Consider the following 16116-nt stretch of genomic DNA (forward strand, 5'->3'; position numbering starts at 1 on the left):
GGATGACAAGAGAATTTACCTTGTTATGAGGCTTTTATGAAAGGAACCTTGAACTTATCTATCACGAACGGATTTATGATGATTAGTTTTTGTTTTCTTTCCTGCTAAGCAATTTATGCTGATTAGTGGGGGCACATGACAATACAGAAGTATTCCTATATGTACATCCTAGAAAAAACAAGGGTTGCTTCAGTACATGGTAATCACTACAGGTGAGCAATGTAAAATTGTCTTGTGAGAACCCTGTGACAGTAATTGGAGCACTCGAGGTTTGACAGTTTCATCTTTTCTGGTGTCTTCCTATGGTTGATGGTCAAGGTGTTAAGGGTAGAGGAACTATAGACAACACTATTGATTTTTCTAGGGTTTAGGTCTAGAGTTTGGGTTTGTGGGGCTTGGGAGTGGTCTATGGAAGGGAAGTACATCCTGATTCCAAAAAGATCCAGTATTCTTCCCCAAATCCAATATGAATCACAATGTATCAATAGGTGATTAGTGGTTTCCATACTTCTACTACACGAGGTATAACCCTCTCAGCCTATGTACCTCTTTTAACTAGGTTGTCCCTAGTCAGAATCTTGTCTAGTACAACTTACCAAACAAAAAAAGCCAATTTCGATGGAACAACTCTGATCTGTATCCTTTCACTTGGAAAATCAAAGTTCTCTTTTGGAAACTAGGGTTCTTAGTGGGGATTTTGAAGGCTATTTTAATGGGAAGAAAACGGTTGCTAATTCAGCTTTGGTTTTTACCAGGTCTAGACAAGGGGTTTTCATCCAATGCTTAGGGATAAGCAATGGTTCAAAACCCAATGGTCTTGAATGCTGGTAAAAGGAATTTAGGAAGTGATTTAGATTTTTTTTTTCTTTTTAAATTTACTGAAAGCAAAGAAATAGGAAATTCGACTGTCTTTGGATTCTAAGGAGCAAAAAGTGAAAGAGGATTCTGCTAACACCTGAATCTGTAGGTTTTGATTGACTAGCCCCCTTGCAGAAATATTTCTACCAAACTGAGGAAAACAAGGCAATATAATCTGTTACTTTTAGGGTTCTATTAAGCCCTATTTTGTAGTTGTACAATAAATCCTTGAAAAAGTGGAATATAAGGATTCCTGTAAGTGCAGCCATCACTTCTGCCTTAGTAGAGTCAGCTATGCCTATTGGCCCACTGTAGACCCAGCAATGTTCCCATTTTCATCCCTTAGTACTCTTCCAATACCAGCAGCTCCGGGGTTACCTGAAGCACTTCCATCAAAACTTAGACTCCAAGTTTCTTCCCTCCTGAGGAATGGCCCCCTGTGGATGGGGGTGGGGGGAGGGGTTGAAAGGAAAAAACCAACATCCCTGTTAAGGTCATTTATGGAGACTCCTTTAAACTTGTCTGAGCTGGAAGCCCACTGATTACAGAGGTAGGTGATGTGAGAGATCCGATCAGTCAATTTAGCCTTATTCTCAAACAGGCGGTTATTCCTTTCTTCCCAAACTCCCCAAAGTAGAGCATGCAGTACTATTTGCCCATACACAATGCTTTGCCTTGCCACTGATGGAGCAAATCCTGGAGGTGATTTGGAGCAACCCATCTATACCCAGGTAGCTGTAGAAATTGGCTCCAAATGTCACTGGGTTCCTGGTAGTGGTTGAAAAGATGATCAGTTGATTCCCCTTCCCTCAGCAAAGGATGCAGACATGAGGGGAGATAAATAGTCTGCCAAAATTCTCTCAGGCAAAGAAGCACACTCTGGAGGGGATGTAGTTGCACTAGACCTTCTTGAAAGGGAAGTTACAGTCCTACTGTTCTGCAACCAGAACCTTGAAGAAATATTTGGAAGAGAACTCACCTACAGGATGGGGTTTCCAGACACAAGAATCTAGGGAGTTGGGGGAGATGTAGACTTCTCTGAGGGAGAGGAGGAGTTCACTCACTGATCTCCGAATCCCTTGAAGGTCTTCTAAGGCTCAAGTTTATATTGCTCAAAGTGAGGGAAGAGGGAAGGCATTGGGAGATGGTTTCTTCTTTTAAAGGGTGAGGTTAAAGAGTCTAGGGTAGGAATCTGCTAAAGTAGTATTGCCCCACCACAGATCAGTCCAGAATTTTATTCTAGTGCCATTGCCCACTTTAAACCTTACGAGTGGAAATAAGCTGTTATAAGTTGAGATGATTCCTTTCCAAGGGCTTGATGAAGCTACACGGTTTGTATGAAGGTTGCAGTCCCAACCGTTAGTGTCCAACCCATACTTACTGGTGATGACAGTTGCCCAAAGAGAGTTTCTCCGTAGGGAATCTCCACAGCCATTTTCCAAGTAGAGAGGTGTTCTCTTTCAAGTGACCAATTTCTAGCCCTACAGCCTCTTTAGATTTACAGGTCTAAGCCAACTCACTAGATGACTTCTTTTCTCCCCTCCACCTTCCTAAAGGAAGTCTCTTTGAAGTTTCTCAATCTGTGTTCTGATTTTGGGAGGAATTGTAACACTGAGAAGAAATAGATGGGCAGATTTGCAAGAAAAGTCTTAGTGAGTGTAAGCCTCCCCCCTTTAGATGGATAACAGCGTTTCCAAGTGGCTAGCTTCTTTTCACACTTTTCCAATACCAGCTCCCAATATGCCAAGTTTGCCATATCTTTCATATGATTTTGTATTATGTACATGGTCTATAGGGCAGCCCATTGATGGGCTGAGGCTGTTCTTGGCACTTTTTGGTGCACCAGGGGTTTGTTCTCAATTTGTAGTTTGTACAGTTCATACTAGTATATGCATTTCCATTGCTGATAAAACAAATACAAGTTCTTTATGCCATTTCCACTCTCTTCTGTTAATGTGTGCTTGCCCTTAATTTTAATTTGTCTAATTGATTTATAAACTATAATCATCCAATGTGTCACTATAATTTTGAGTGGCAACTTTTAGATATGGTGAGTAGACTTGTTCACGGGCCGGGCTTTGCCTCTACATTAATAGAAAATGTGCAAGTCCGAGCCCGAGCCCGCCTCGACCATTGGGACTAGGTCTTGAGCCTGAGCCCGGCCAAAAATATGGAAAAAATATTTTTTTATTCAATTAAAAACTATTTTATTTATATTAAAAGACCTCAAAACCTAAAAAAATAATGAAAGATCTCACTATTACTTGAAAAAAGAGAAGAAAAAATATACTATATATTTATTATATAAATATATTTTTATTATATAATGCATTATCAAGTCGGGCTTGAGCTCGGGCCAGGATTTTTTGAGAAAGCCTGAGCCCGGCCTGAAAAATGATCGGGCCTGATGTTTTAGGCCCGAGCCCGAGCCTACGGGCCCGAAATTCTATCCAAGCCCGACTTAGATCAGGCCGGGCCGGCCTTTCAGGCTACCTGGCCCATGAATAGGTCTAATGGTGAGTGGCATGGTGAATTGGTTATAGATTGGACCAATAGGAACAAAGATAGATTTGAATGGAAAATTTCCCCTTTGCCTTGAAAAACTCTTAGAAGGGGAGTTGTTGAGTGGTGGTAACTGATTCATGTAGCCGTATGTTCATTCATCATGGGGGTTGGGAATTCATTCTTAAGAACACCTTGGTTTTCCAATTATTTCTGGTTGTTTTTATTTGGTGAGGTCATTTTAAACTTATTATAGCTTACAAATTTCCATAATGGTCACAGGGGGAATTGGAATCACATGATATTCATAAACCTGAAGTTTCAGATTATGCTGCTACAATGGGAATCGTATATAGTATGGTGAAGCAAGACTACACAATGCAGGTTTTTGACCTCATATGCTTTTGGATTGATCAATGGCACATCAATTGTTTAGTTATTTTTTTTTCTCGAGTAGAATATGAAATTGCCAACTCCATGCAGGAAAAGATCATTTCATCTCTAAGTCTTAACTCATCATCAGGAGAACTCGAGAGCTACACTTTGATGTGGTCTTTGCGACCTTTCATAAATGAAGATATCATGCATCAAGCTTGGAGATTTATTCCCCAACTGTGATTGTGGAGCAATTGGCGCTTAGAAAGAAACGCACTTGGTTTGGTTTGCATAGAAATTCATATTTATCCCAGATTATTTCTGTATTTGCTTGGTGGGTTGTTCTTCAGTGATTGTTTTTTGTTTTTCTTTTGACAAGTGAGAACTTGTACTGTTGTACAGAACATTACACAACCAGGAAATATTGGTAAACAATTTAATATTTAGTATCCAGTATCCACTTCACATCCAATATTAGACTGTCTGGACACCTTGATGAACATTGCCTTAATAAACCTGCCATACTGAGAATCTATGGATTGGCCCATGAATTAAAAACCCCAAAATGCTCCTTCCTATCTTTATTGAAAATCTGAACCTGGAAACCCCTGCCCAACAGTTTTCTCTCTCTCTCTCTCTCTCTCATGCACACACGAGCTTCTCTTCCTCTTTTGCACCACATCAGACTCGTCACTGTTACTGTGCCTTGCTGCACATCCCTCAATATTTGTTATGTTGCCATACAAGTCCACAAGTCTGCTTCCTGTTGGCTGTTGTCTCTGGGTAGAGTGATTTGAAAAGATATATTTACAGGTGTTGTTTCATTCAAGGGGATGTCCTTTGAACATGGAAAACCCCATCATTATAACTTGTCTATTCCTACGTCTCCTTTTGTCTGTACATGTAAATGAAGAAAACCATTAGAAAACGTAAGATTAGTTACAATATGTATATAATGATGTTTGATCTGTTGCATTTGCTTGCATATAACTTTTCATGCACTTGCAATCAGTGTGTAACAGATTAAGTGCCAGTATAGAAGATCCCGACTCTTGGTTCCTGCCTACCATTTTCATTTTCTAGAAATAACTTAACAATGTTCATACTGTGATTCTTTTCAAACTTACTAAGTTGTATTCTTTGTGTGCCAGAACAAAAATTATTTTGTTGTCAAAACTTATCAAATACAATCTATTGGTTAGCTTGTAATGACTCTATATTAGCTACACTATGGCTCTTCCCTAGAAGTATTAGTAGATCATATTTGAACCCAATGTGGAGAAAATGGTAAAGTGTAATTTTAGTGGAAGTTTCTGTTATTCATAAAAAAATAGGTAAACTGTGACAAAGATGATTTTCATCCAAACCGTTCAGAGTTATTTAATAGAGTTGTACGACCCATTTGAGAAAGGGGAATTCTTCTTTTTGCATCCCCTTTTGGTTCCAAAAATTGGAGTCTGAACCCACTGAACCTGCTACAAGTAGTGACTAGCTAACTATTTTATTTTATTCAGTTTGTTTGTTTAGCTTGTTGGCTCGTTTTCCCTCTTTTGTGGCACTAGTTTCTTTCATTTGCTTGTGTTTGTCTATGTGGTAATTTCTCTGTTGTGCTGTGCTGATATCAGTTTGTGGCTAGTGTTTTCATCTTGCTGTGTTTTGTATTTATCTTAATGAAAGTATTTGATTGCACCCAAAAAATAAAAGTAGTTTCTCTGTTGTTCTGTGCCGATGTCAGTTTGTGGCTAGTATTTTCCTCTTGCTGTGTTCTGTAGTTATCTTAATGAAAGTTATTTGATTACACCCCCTAAAAAAAACAACCCAGTAAGTTTGAAACAGGATCAATACTGTAGCTATTCCTATAAAATGAAATGGTACAGCAAGAAATGCCATCTCTGTTTACTCTGGTATAGAGATAGTAGGAAATATCAGGAATAGATTAAGATTATATTGACGGTGTTACCTTATAGCCATAATATCTTTGTGTATGACTTCTCTCTATGCCCTTCTCTAGTTCTCTTCAATGAACTGATTTCAAAGCAAGAGAAGGAAGAGAGGAGAGTAGAGTAGAGAGAGGTGGGCTATAATAATTGGTCTTGTGGTGGGAAAAAAGAAAAAAAAAAGAGAGAAAGCAGAAATATAAAGAAAAAATAAAGGCAATGCACGCCTAACCTCCAGTTTGAATTGGATTTGCAAGGTTGGCCAATTGGTAGACTTGGGATCAAATCCTGCCTGCACCAGGGTTTGGGGAGGGGGGGGGGGGCGTTTGGGTTTGGGGGATGGGCTACCTCTGTTGTGTTGCCCCATGGAGCCAAAAAAATTGTGAATTGGATTTACAAAAAATAATTGGAAGGATATGAAAAAAGTCATAGAATAGTCATGTAATTGCCTCTATTATAGTATATAACTAGCGGAAAGGGGGGTGTTTGCTTTGCAAGGGCTCACCTGGTGAGCGCGTAAGAATTGTTATAGCGAAAAAAATGAGTTTTCTTGTTTCGCTGAAAGTTATTATATAATATTATAGTAATATGTTGTTGATATAATTAGATCTATATATGAGTGTTTATTTTGCTTAGTGTAACTAGCCTCTAGTTACAAGTGCCTAATAACTTGTTTATTTTAGATTAAGCATGCACTCTGTTACATGGTTTTAAAAAACGACCTGGAAACGAAACTGTTCTAGTCACCGGTTTCTGGGTCGACGGTTTGGCCGTTCAGTTTGAACGAATGGCCTGTTCTGACAAAAAATTTAAAAAATCATTAAAAATAAAAAACGGCTAAAAACTACTGAACAAATCGATGGTTCGACTGCCCGAATCAATAAGTCGTTGATTGATTCAACAGTTTTTAGCCAAGGACCGGTTTTGTGGTAAAACGGAACTGGCTGTCTGAACGATTCTCAGGCCGAATGGTCCAGCTGTCCGGGTCAATGGCAATTCGAAAACCATGTTCTGTTATTGTCATGGAGATGGACAAAATTATGATGGCTGGGTTATTTTTTGGTTAGGAAACAAAATTATGGTTCTTGTGTTCATTTGGCTCTATATATCTCTGCCTGATACAAATAACTTTTGGAATGGGAATAATCTTGAAAAAGATTGGATGACAGTGACAGAAAATGGCATGCAATGTTTGCATCAAATAGAAGCCTCCTGAGCTTATGAGTTCACTTTTGCTCATACATTTGTCCGAATGTTTCATCATACCTATCAATGAGATGATCCCGCATAAAAGGGTGGTCCATCTCAGATTAAGAAGTAAACTAAACTGTGACCAAGTAACAGAGACAAAAGATTAGATTGACATTGGACATCAAGTTTAGATCGGAAGGAATCTATTTCTCATTCATGGTTAACTTTCCTTCTTAATCTGATTAGGACCACCCTTCTTAACAGATCTTTCACTGAATAGTATTCAGAATGTGTTGATAACCTCTTCCCGTCGCCGGGGAGAGAGCTTTGAGTTTCCCCGAGCTATGGGATGGCCAGAAACGTGACCTGAGAGAAAAGCCAATGATTGAGGTAAAATTCAATACCTCACTATTCATTATTCAATCATTTATAATCATCGGTGGTCCGAGACCGTTACAATAATGATAAGTCACTCGATACGGTTCCAACGGCCTGTACGACAAATTAGGTGGTTACAGCGGAATATTCGATGCAGGCTATCGTGGCTACAATGGCACAGCAGTGCCCCGCATCATCCCCTCCTCGGAAGGCATTTTCATGGGTATCGACGTTGCATCTGGCTGAGAGCTTCCCAAGTTGCGTTGGCTAGGCTCGTCCCTTCCCACTGTACCAGGATTTCAGTGATCGGACGGTTCCCCCGTTTTACCATACATGTGTCAAGCATGGCCTTCAGGTGGGGAAGGAGGTCTCCTCTACGAGTAAGTGGTGGTAATTCAGGGCGAATACAGGTCGGATCCCTAATCCAACGTTTGAGCTAGGACACGTGGACTACCGGGTGTATCTGACTATCTGCGGGAAGAGCCAATCTATAAGCCACCGGGCTGATTCGTTCGGTGATGGTATAAGGGCCGTAGTATTTGGCCGATAGCTTTTGTGATGACGGAGGTCTGTGGATACGGTTGCAATTGCAGGAAGACCTCATCTCCTACTTCAAATTCTCATTCTGTCCTTCGTCAATCCGCTTGCTTCTTCATCCTTTCCTATGCCCGGGCCAAGTTCTCCTTGAGCTTCATCAGAGTCGTTTCCCTGTCCTTCAATTCTTTGTCCACCGCTTGTACCTTGTGGTCCTCGGGATGTAGGTGAGGAGATTGGGAGGGGGACACCCATAAATCGCCTGAAACGGGGTGGTGCGAATGGTGGAATGGTATGAGGTGTTATACCACTACTCTGCTAGTACCAGCCATTTGGTCCAAGCTTGTGGGCTTTGTTCGACGAAACAACACATATATGCCTCCAAAGTCTGGTTCACCACCTTGGTCTGCCCACCGGACTGGGGATGGTAGGCCGAATTCATATGTAATTGTGTCCCCTGTAGACGTAACAACTCCTTCCAAAAATTCCCAGTGAAGACTAGGTCCCTTTCGCTCACTATACTGCTCGGCATCCTGTGAAGCTTGAAGACGTTCTCCATGAATGTGTGAGCTACTCCTCGGGCTGTATAGGGGTGTGATAAAACCACAAAATGACTTATATTTGGTCAATCGGTCGACCACCACCACGATAGTTGATTTTCTATTGGAAAATGGTAGCCCGTCGATGAAGTCCATTGACAGGTCCCTCCAGACATACTCGGGTATCGGTAGTGGCTACAGTAGTCCTGGAATGGGGACGTTTTCACTCTTGTTTCGCTGGCAAGTTTTGCATTTCCATATCCACTTATGCACTTGTTGACGATACCCCTTCCAGAAGCAGATCCTCCCCAGTTATTGCATTGTTTTGTTGTAACCTGCATGTCTTCCTAGGAGACTCAAGTGGGCTTCTACAAATAGCTTCCAACGGTATTCAGAGGTCGGCTTGAGAACCATCCGTCCCCTTCGCCACACCAGTCCATTCTTTAAGGTATATTTTATGCTAGAGACCTGACCCCATTTGATCTTCTGCACTAACTCCTTCACCCACTCTTCAAGGTTTAAAATGTCGATGTCGATGGAAATGTCACTTATCAAAATATATGATGTCAGAAATGTCAGAAATGTCAAGGGGAAATATTGTAAAAATTAGACATAATGAAAATATAATGAAATATGTGAAAATATGCAATGATATTTTGTAAAATGACAAAAGAAGCATTAATACATGTTTTTATACTATTATCTTATTCCCAACCATTATATAAAGCTAACAAAACTAAGATCAATAACAAATTAGTAATGCATTTTGATGTTTTCACAAGGTCATCTGATATTTTCTTTTCTTATTTTTAATTCTGATTTATTATAAATTCTAATATATTTATTTCACACTAGTAAATAGAAATACATTTATTCTGATTTTTTAAATATTTAAGTTATAATACATTATATTTTATTATAAATTTAATAAACTGATTCACCTTTTTGTAGTATTAAGTTATAATACATTGTGATCCAGATGCTCCATCAACTCGGAGAACTTCATGTGCATCTCCTCACAGGACCTTTCTAGACTCCCTACGCGATCCTCCATCTCCAATACCTTGGTTACCCAAGGGTTAGATTGCTCTGATACCAAGATGTTGATAACCTCTTCCCGTTGTCGGGGAGAGAGCTTCGAGTTTCCCCGAGCTATAGTGAAACACCACTCAAGGTAATGGCCAGAAGCGTGACCGGAGAGAGAAACCAATGATGAGGCAAAATTCAATATCCCGCTATTCATTATTCAATCATTTATAATCATTGGTGGTTGGAGACCGTTACAATAATGATAAGGCACTCGATACGGTTCCAATGGCCTGTATGGCAAATCAGGTGGTTACAACGGAATATTCGATGCAGGCTATTGTGGCTACAGTGGCGCAGCAGCGCCCCGCATCAGAAGGTGCACTTTAATTTACAACATTACATTTGTTCGTCAAGGATTTTGTGGCTCCATTTTTAAATCATAAAAATCAATTATTGTCAAGACGTGAATATTGTTTTCAAGTGGGTACATTTCCTTTTTACAAGTTTTTATCTCCCTCTTCCACCCAAATATTAACAGAATAAATAAATTTTAAAGGAAAGGAAACGGTTATACTTCTTTAGATGATCTGTATATCTAGTATCTCTTTCATAACTAAAGTGTGATTTGTTTTTCTTGAATGTTCAGATTCTTCAGAACCTTTCTTTTGGTTCAGTTCCTATAACATGGAAAATTAGAAAATTATTTTTCCATGACATGGCTTCTTTCTGCAACTTAAACCTATTCATTACATTTGTACCATCCATTGCAGGCTTTGCAGCTACTCTTACATGCCGATGCCATGTATAATGTTTCTCCTTATTCTGTTGTATGATTAGCATTTTATGGGTTTTTGTGGTAGTTAACTTAGGGCCATAGATGGTGTCCTCATCTGATTCCTCAAATTTGTCTGTCCTTCTTACTCGTTATGTTGGTCTTCTGAACTTGATATCATTTTGAGCAGAGTGGAAATTGTGGCTAATGAGGGGGCTAGGGGAAGAAAGCAAATATATTCTGGCTATTGTGAGTTGTTACGCTTAAACTTGTTATTCGAACTCAGTGTCTAGCCCTGTTTACTTTGAAGGGACAAACTCTAGAAATATCTTAATCTTTGTGTCGCATGACTTGCATGATTACAGCTCTATATGTTTATTATTTGGTTCAGAAGGACCATTTCAATAGTTGTTCTAGCTGCTTATAATCTCACATTTGATATTGCAGCAAATTGGATCTGTAATTACTATTTTTGAACAAAAAGTAGTTAACCTATTATGTTCATTTTTTTCTTTTTTTTTTCATATTTTTTTCTCATTATATGTTAATTAGATTGTGTTGGATTTGGATTTCTGTGGATTTTTATTTCTTTATATGTTTTTTATTAGATGAACCAAACAGCAACAGTCGAAATCCGATTCTGATACTTGTCTGAATCAAACAGGTAGGGGGAATAGGCCATTCCGATTCCCATTAGAATTCCCAAAACCCTGAGTTTTTTTGGACTTGGTTTATGTCTTTATGAAGTCGAACAAAACCCCAAATCCCGAGCTGCTGATGAATCTAGACTACTTGGTGCAGAATTGTGAGAACTCCGAGTATAATGAGTTCATTTCCTGCAATGGATTGTGCGCAAATCACGATATCAAATATTTTTACACTACCGTATTTCAATCATCGTGTTGATTGTCATCCTGGAAAAACAGACATCCGCGACAGATGGTTAAGTACTCAGTTACTGATATCTACAGCTGACTTGCTCCCTGCATATGATATAATCCTTATACCGTTCAGTCAGATTAGCTTCTTTTTTATTAACTATATTAGTGTTGATAATCAAATACGACAAGAAAGCACTGTGACACTGCTATTTATGCTTTATAATGGCCAAAATCGGCTTGCCTCTTTACATTTTTGTAAACCAGTAAAGCTCCTTTCTCAATTAAAAGGAAAAATAAAAAACAGATTATTCACAAATCATAAATGGAAAATAATAGAAAATTGATCAAATATGATCACATACATGCTGTGATCTTCCAGAGATAGTAACAACTTCTTGGACACCATCATGCAGCTTTACATATTCTCCATTTACATCTTGTCTTCCGCCAACAAAAACTTCCAAAATATTTCTCTGATACTTGGAGGACCACAAAGAGCACTAGAAGTATTGACGTTGGAAGACGATAAGAGAAGAATGTATTAAACCTGATAAAAAATCATGGTCTTTCACCCGTTGCACAAGGTATTGAATGGTCTATTGTACTTTCCTCTCCTTTGAAATCCTCATTTCCAGCTTGGGAACTGTTCTCGGAGTCCAATTCACAATACAAGACACCTTTGCCATCCCCATTCTCAAATTGTTCCAAAGTTAGTTCATGTTCAGATTGATCTACTTCTGTCTGAATATTGGACTCTTCTGAATTTGTTGAGCTTTCTTTGGATGAGCTTGAAGAAATTGGGGACCGTGCTCCCATCAAATCTGCAACCCTTACCTGCTCCAGCATTATTCTTTTTTCAGTTGGTATATCTCTGAGGCTTCAGATAAAAACTAACAAAATACATGAATGTCAATGTAGACTGGGCTATATTTAAATTTTAAAATTGATTACTAATAAGTATAATATATATAGAAAGCTCTCATCTTCTGCAAATCAATATATCCGCAAGATATTGGTGATAGTTTTCCAAATGAAATTTGAGCAAGGAGAGGTGTTTACAAGGTGCTTTGTTTCAATTGCTTACAAATAAAACCTAAGAATCTTTTTGTAACATGTATACATTGGTCATATATGGGGTTGGCTACATTTTTTTTTTTGATAAATGGTAAAATGATTGTATTAAATATAAACTATAAAGGAGGCTGAGAAATCCTCAAACATGATTCCTGTTTTCCCATTCCATTCTGTTAATTGCCATATCCATTGTTAAATTATGGGTTCTTATATTGTCTCTTATTACTTCTACGGTTCTACCCAAGTCCTTTTCAGCCTGCCCCTAGCTCTTCTAGCCCCTTCAATTTGTAACAGATTACCTTTCTAACAGGTGCTGTAGATATCTTATATGCATGTGCTGTAGATAGTCTTCCTTCGTATGACTTATTTCTAATCCTATCTTTCCTAGTTTTACCACACATCCATCTAAGCATTTGCATTTCTGCAGACATTTATTTTGGACAAAGAAAAGACAAATCAGCATCCACGACCATAAGAATTTGGCAAAGTAATAGTGCTAGATGCCAACCTGATGCAACCCTTCTCTTTTATCCAGGCTTGGGACAGGCAGTGTAAGACAAGCTCATACTGGTGGAGTTTTCATCTTATTCGTCATTAAGATAAATTCTCAGATTTTAGTTACAGCACTAGATTAAAGATTTTATTGCTTGATTTGTTCCAGTCCGTGAATTCATTCACAGTGAAACAAGAATTGATTCAGATATATCATATAAACATAAGACAAGTACGGTAAATCCAACAATCCCAGGCATAAGAACCTTTGTTTATGGGCTCTATTAGGAGACCACATATGACAAAACCAATCCAATCTGAGGACATAACCATCTAATCCTTGATTGTTCTTCCAATAGTTAGAAAAGATATAAAGGTCAAAGAGAAAAGCCTCTACAAGGAAATGATTATGATCACTCAGCTTTCTTGCTTACAGCAGTGGAGGTCTGTAGGTGGAACATTGTGAAATGAAAATCCCATATTTATGCACATTGCAGTTTGAAGGACCATCAGGACCTATTTGTCAATGTTGAGACTCTATTTGTTTTATTTATATATTTTTATGTTCTTTATTATTGCTGGTTTGTTCTCTTTTACATTATTGGAGTGGCCAGGGGCATATTGGTCTTTGTACATCCTTTATTAAATTGAAAAGGGGACAACTGCGTATCTTTTAGCACCCCTTTTTCTTCTATTCTTCTCTTCTCACATCTTTCCTCTTAATCTTTCATCTTTTTCATCTATTTTTCCTTGCTGTTTTTGTTCTCTCATTATTTTATAAAAAATCCTAGTGTCAAATTTGCAGTTCATATTATGGTGTACCTGCAGTGGCTTCAGAACATCATACTCCCTGTCATCAGTTCTATTATTTAGTGCCTCTTGAGCTTGAAACTCCATGGAATCTCGAACAAGCTGACTGAGAAATGTTACATCATCAGACATGACACCAAGCCCTTTCAAAAGCTTAGAACCAAGCTGTAAACTAGTCTGCAGATATAGATTGAACAATTTATCAGAATGCATAAAACGTACGGCTAGTTTGCTATCACAGTAACCAAGAGTAAATGGGAATAAAGTTGATGCAACCTCTGCATTTTCAAGAATAGCATCTGTTGCACCTGCTTTCTTTAGATCCAATAGGTGGATTGGGTCTTGAGCTCGGGCATATATAGGAACCTGTCAAAAAGCATTTTGAGTGAAATTGACAGAACATTGATGGCATTATATGCAAATTTATGGCATAATAAAGCATGGCACCAGGGGTTTCTCTATAATTAAATTATAAGGTCAATAAAAGAATACACTGTAGGCTTCCTTAATTCAATGCGGAAATTGGAGTTTGGTTTACCATGGCTTTTTATTCTATAGATTTTTATAATAGAAAATATTTAATTCATTCTTTTCTCAAAATGTTTTGATCTTTTGACATTCTGTATTCATGAGAACAGCATAGCCTATTATATTTGTACCTGTTCAATCTTGGGAAAGAGATGGTAGTAACTAGTAAAGAACAAAAAATGTTGAGGGAAATTATAGGAAAACTTCAAAACTACCGCAGGGAAGGCAAGTCGAATCCTTTGTACAGCCTCAATTGTCCTTTTCTTCCCTGTATACATAACCATCACGGCCTTTGGAGAAGAAATACCAGCTGATTGCAGAACTGCAGGGCGTGATCCATCACCATAGAGGATTGGAAAGCCAAGCTTCCTGGCTGCCTGCAGACATGGAGAAACATTTGTATTATGTCAGGAAAACATTGTATATATTCAACATGGCAGCACCAGAAGTCAGAAATTCACTTGTTATTCTGGCCAGGAGGAGGATATGACAAGTTAACATTGTAAACATGTAATTTAGCAGTTAACATTTGAATGTGTGACACGGGGTATGGTATCCAGTTTCAATTGTTAAGGCAAACATACTGGGGGTCTATATTAATTAGGCATTTGAATGGAAGTTGATACATCAATACTTGGCAACACCAATCTTCACTAAGGAGTAGATGGCTAATGACTGTATTTAATAATTTCTGTTCAATAATTTGTAGATGAATAGTTAATAAAATGTGGAGAAAAGGGGGTTTCATATTGATAGATGGAGAGGGGCAAGGAAGTAGTGTCACATAAGTAACAGTAACCCAGTATCCAATGAGTGTTTACACGGTTGCTCAGTAATCATAAAAGAATGGTTTTAAAAGGTGAGAAAATGATTGATGTAAAAAAAAGGAATCATGTTAGGGACCCAGAGAGAAAGAACAAAGAGCTGAAGGTTTATTCTAGAAGGAAAAAGAGAAAGCCATCTCAGCAGCAGGGACAGCTCAGCATAACTGACCAAGAACCAGCTGGCAACCAACCATGGTTCAGTTACAAGTAACAAACTAAGAAATCAAGATTAGTGTAATAAAATACTACATTACTGAGATATAAAAAGAGGTCATGTACTTACTCGGAGAAATAAGATAAGTTTATTGAATTTCCAATCCAATTCCTACTTCCCCTTTGTTCACTCCCACCATCTTCAACCTAGGAGGCAGCTTCTCCCTCGAAGAGAAGCCTGTGTTGAGGCAGAACCTCAACAATTGGTATCAGAGCGAGGAAAACCTGAAGACGACAGCAGGATGCCGAGCACCAGATCTGGGACTGTCAACGAAATGGTAGATCGCATGGAGATTCAAATACACAAGGTCACTGGTGATTTGCAAGATATCAAACAATCACTGGCAGCGGTCATGGTACAACTGGAAAAGAACGCGTCAGCAGGAAATCTTGAAAATGAGAACAAAGAATCCAGCCAAGAAGTTGAAGGAAATAGGAGAGAACCAGGAGCATCTATGAGAACAGCCAAGCTCAACTTTCCCAACTACGCCGGTGACAACCCCAGACCTTGGATTTTCAAAGCTGAAAAGTTCTTTGAATATCACAACACACCGAGCCATCACAGAGTCTCCATAGCCTCCTCCCATCTGGAAGGAGAGGCTATACTGTGGTTCCAATGGTTCCGCAGGTCTCATCCTTAGGTCTCTTGGGCTGACTTTATGGAAGCCTTGTTCATAAGGTTCAGACCAGTTGGCTTTCATAGCTACGATGAAACCCTATCGAAGCTGAAGCAAACGGGCTCTGCGAGATTATCAGGTTGAATTTGAAAAGCTGTTGATGAGGGTACATGGATGGCCGGAGATTGCTCTTCTGGGGTGTTTCATCAGCGGCTTGAAGGAAGAAATTAAAATGGAGGTGAAGGCCCTCTAACCTCCGCCATTGCTCACAGCTTTCAGTCTCGCCAGAATTCAGGAAGAGAGACTAACTCAGCTCAATAAACTCAGTCGGCCCTCTCTTATAGCCTATCCAGGCTCAAACTGGACCCCGCGATTCACTCCAGCTATCTTGAATGAACCAGTCAACCACCGGCCTATGTCTACTGGAAGGAATGGGTCGGCCCAACATCAAGAAGGCCCACAATCCAGATCTACAGTGGTAGTACCTGCACCAGTTCCTCTCAAGAAACTCTCATGGGCTGAAATGCAAGCGCGTAGGGACCGGGGCTCTGCTATAACTGTG

At 39.0% G+C, this 16116-nt stretch overlaps 2 protein-coding genes and 1 long non-coding RNA gene across 14 annotated transcripts in view; 2 read left to right on the plus strand and 1 right to left on the minus strand.

Annotated features, from left to right (window-relative positions):
- LOC148876497 (FAD-binding protein) overlaps positions 1-4207 on the plus strand; it is a 39568-nt gene extending 35361 nt beyond the window's left edge. For all 6 annotated transcript variants that reach the window (XM_088967007.1, XM_088967003.1, XM_088967005.1 and 3 more), the window contains 2 exons: positions 3643-3744; positions 3844-4207. In XM_088967007.1, the coding sequence (XP_088823133.1) occupies positions 3643-3744; positions 3844-3978 (237 nt within the window). In that variant the 3' untranslated portion in view covers positions 3979-4207. The remainder of the gene's footprint in view (positions 1-3642; positions 3745-3843) is intronic.
- Positions 4208-7764: 3557 nt separating this feature from the next.
- Positions 7765-9843, plus strand: LOC148876498 (uncharacterized). The gene is made up of 2 exons (XR_016105955.1): positions 7765-8762; positions 9294-9843. It is a non-coding gene; the product is annotated as an uncharacterized LOC148876498 (long non-coding RNA).
- Positions 9844-11176: 1333 nt separating this feature from the next.
- The window catches only part of KEA3 (K+ efflux antiporter 3), a 43701-nt gene continuing 38761 nt past the window's right edge, over positions 11177-16116 (minus strand). For all 7 annotated transcript variants that reach the window (XM_088967013.1, XM_088967010.1, XM_088967015.1 and 4 more), the window contains 4 exons: positions 14116-14277; positions 13649-13738; positions 13385-13549; positions 11177-11830 (listed from right to left, as the gene is read on the minus strand). In XM_088967013.1, the coding sequence (XP_088823139.1) occupies positions 11555-11830; positions 13385-13549; positions 13649-13738; positions 14116-14277 (693 nt within the window). In that variant the 3' untranslated portion in view covers positions 11177-11554. The remainder of the gene's footprint in view (positions 11831-13384; positions 13550-13648; positions 13739-14115; positions 14278-16116) is intronic.

The sequence above is a fragment of the Nelumbo lutea genome, chromosome 1 (assembly GCF_056320005.1).
Source record: "Nelumbo lutea isolate HS-2025 chromosome 1, American lotus-T2T, whole genome shotgun sequence".
NCBI classification, from domain to species: domain Eukaryota; kingdom Viridiplantae; phylum Streptophyta; class Magnoliopsida; order Proteales; family Nelumbonaceae; genus Nelumbo; species Nelumbo lutea.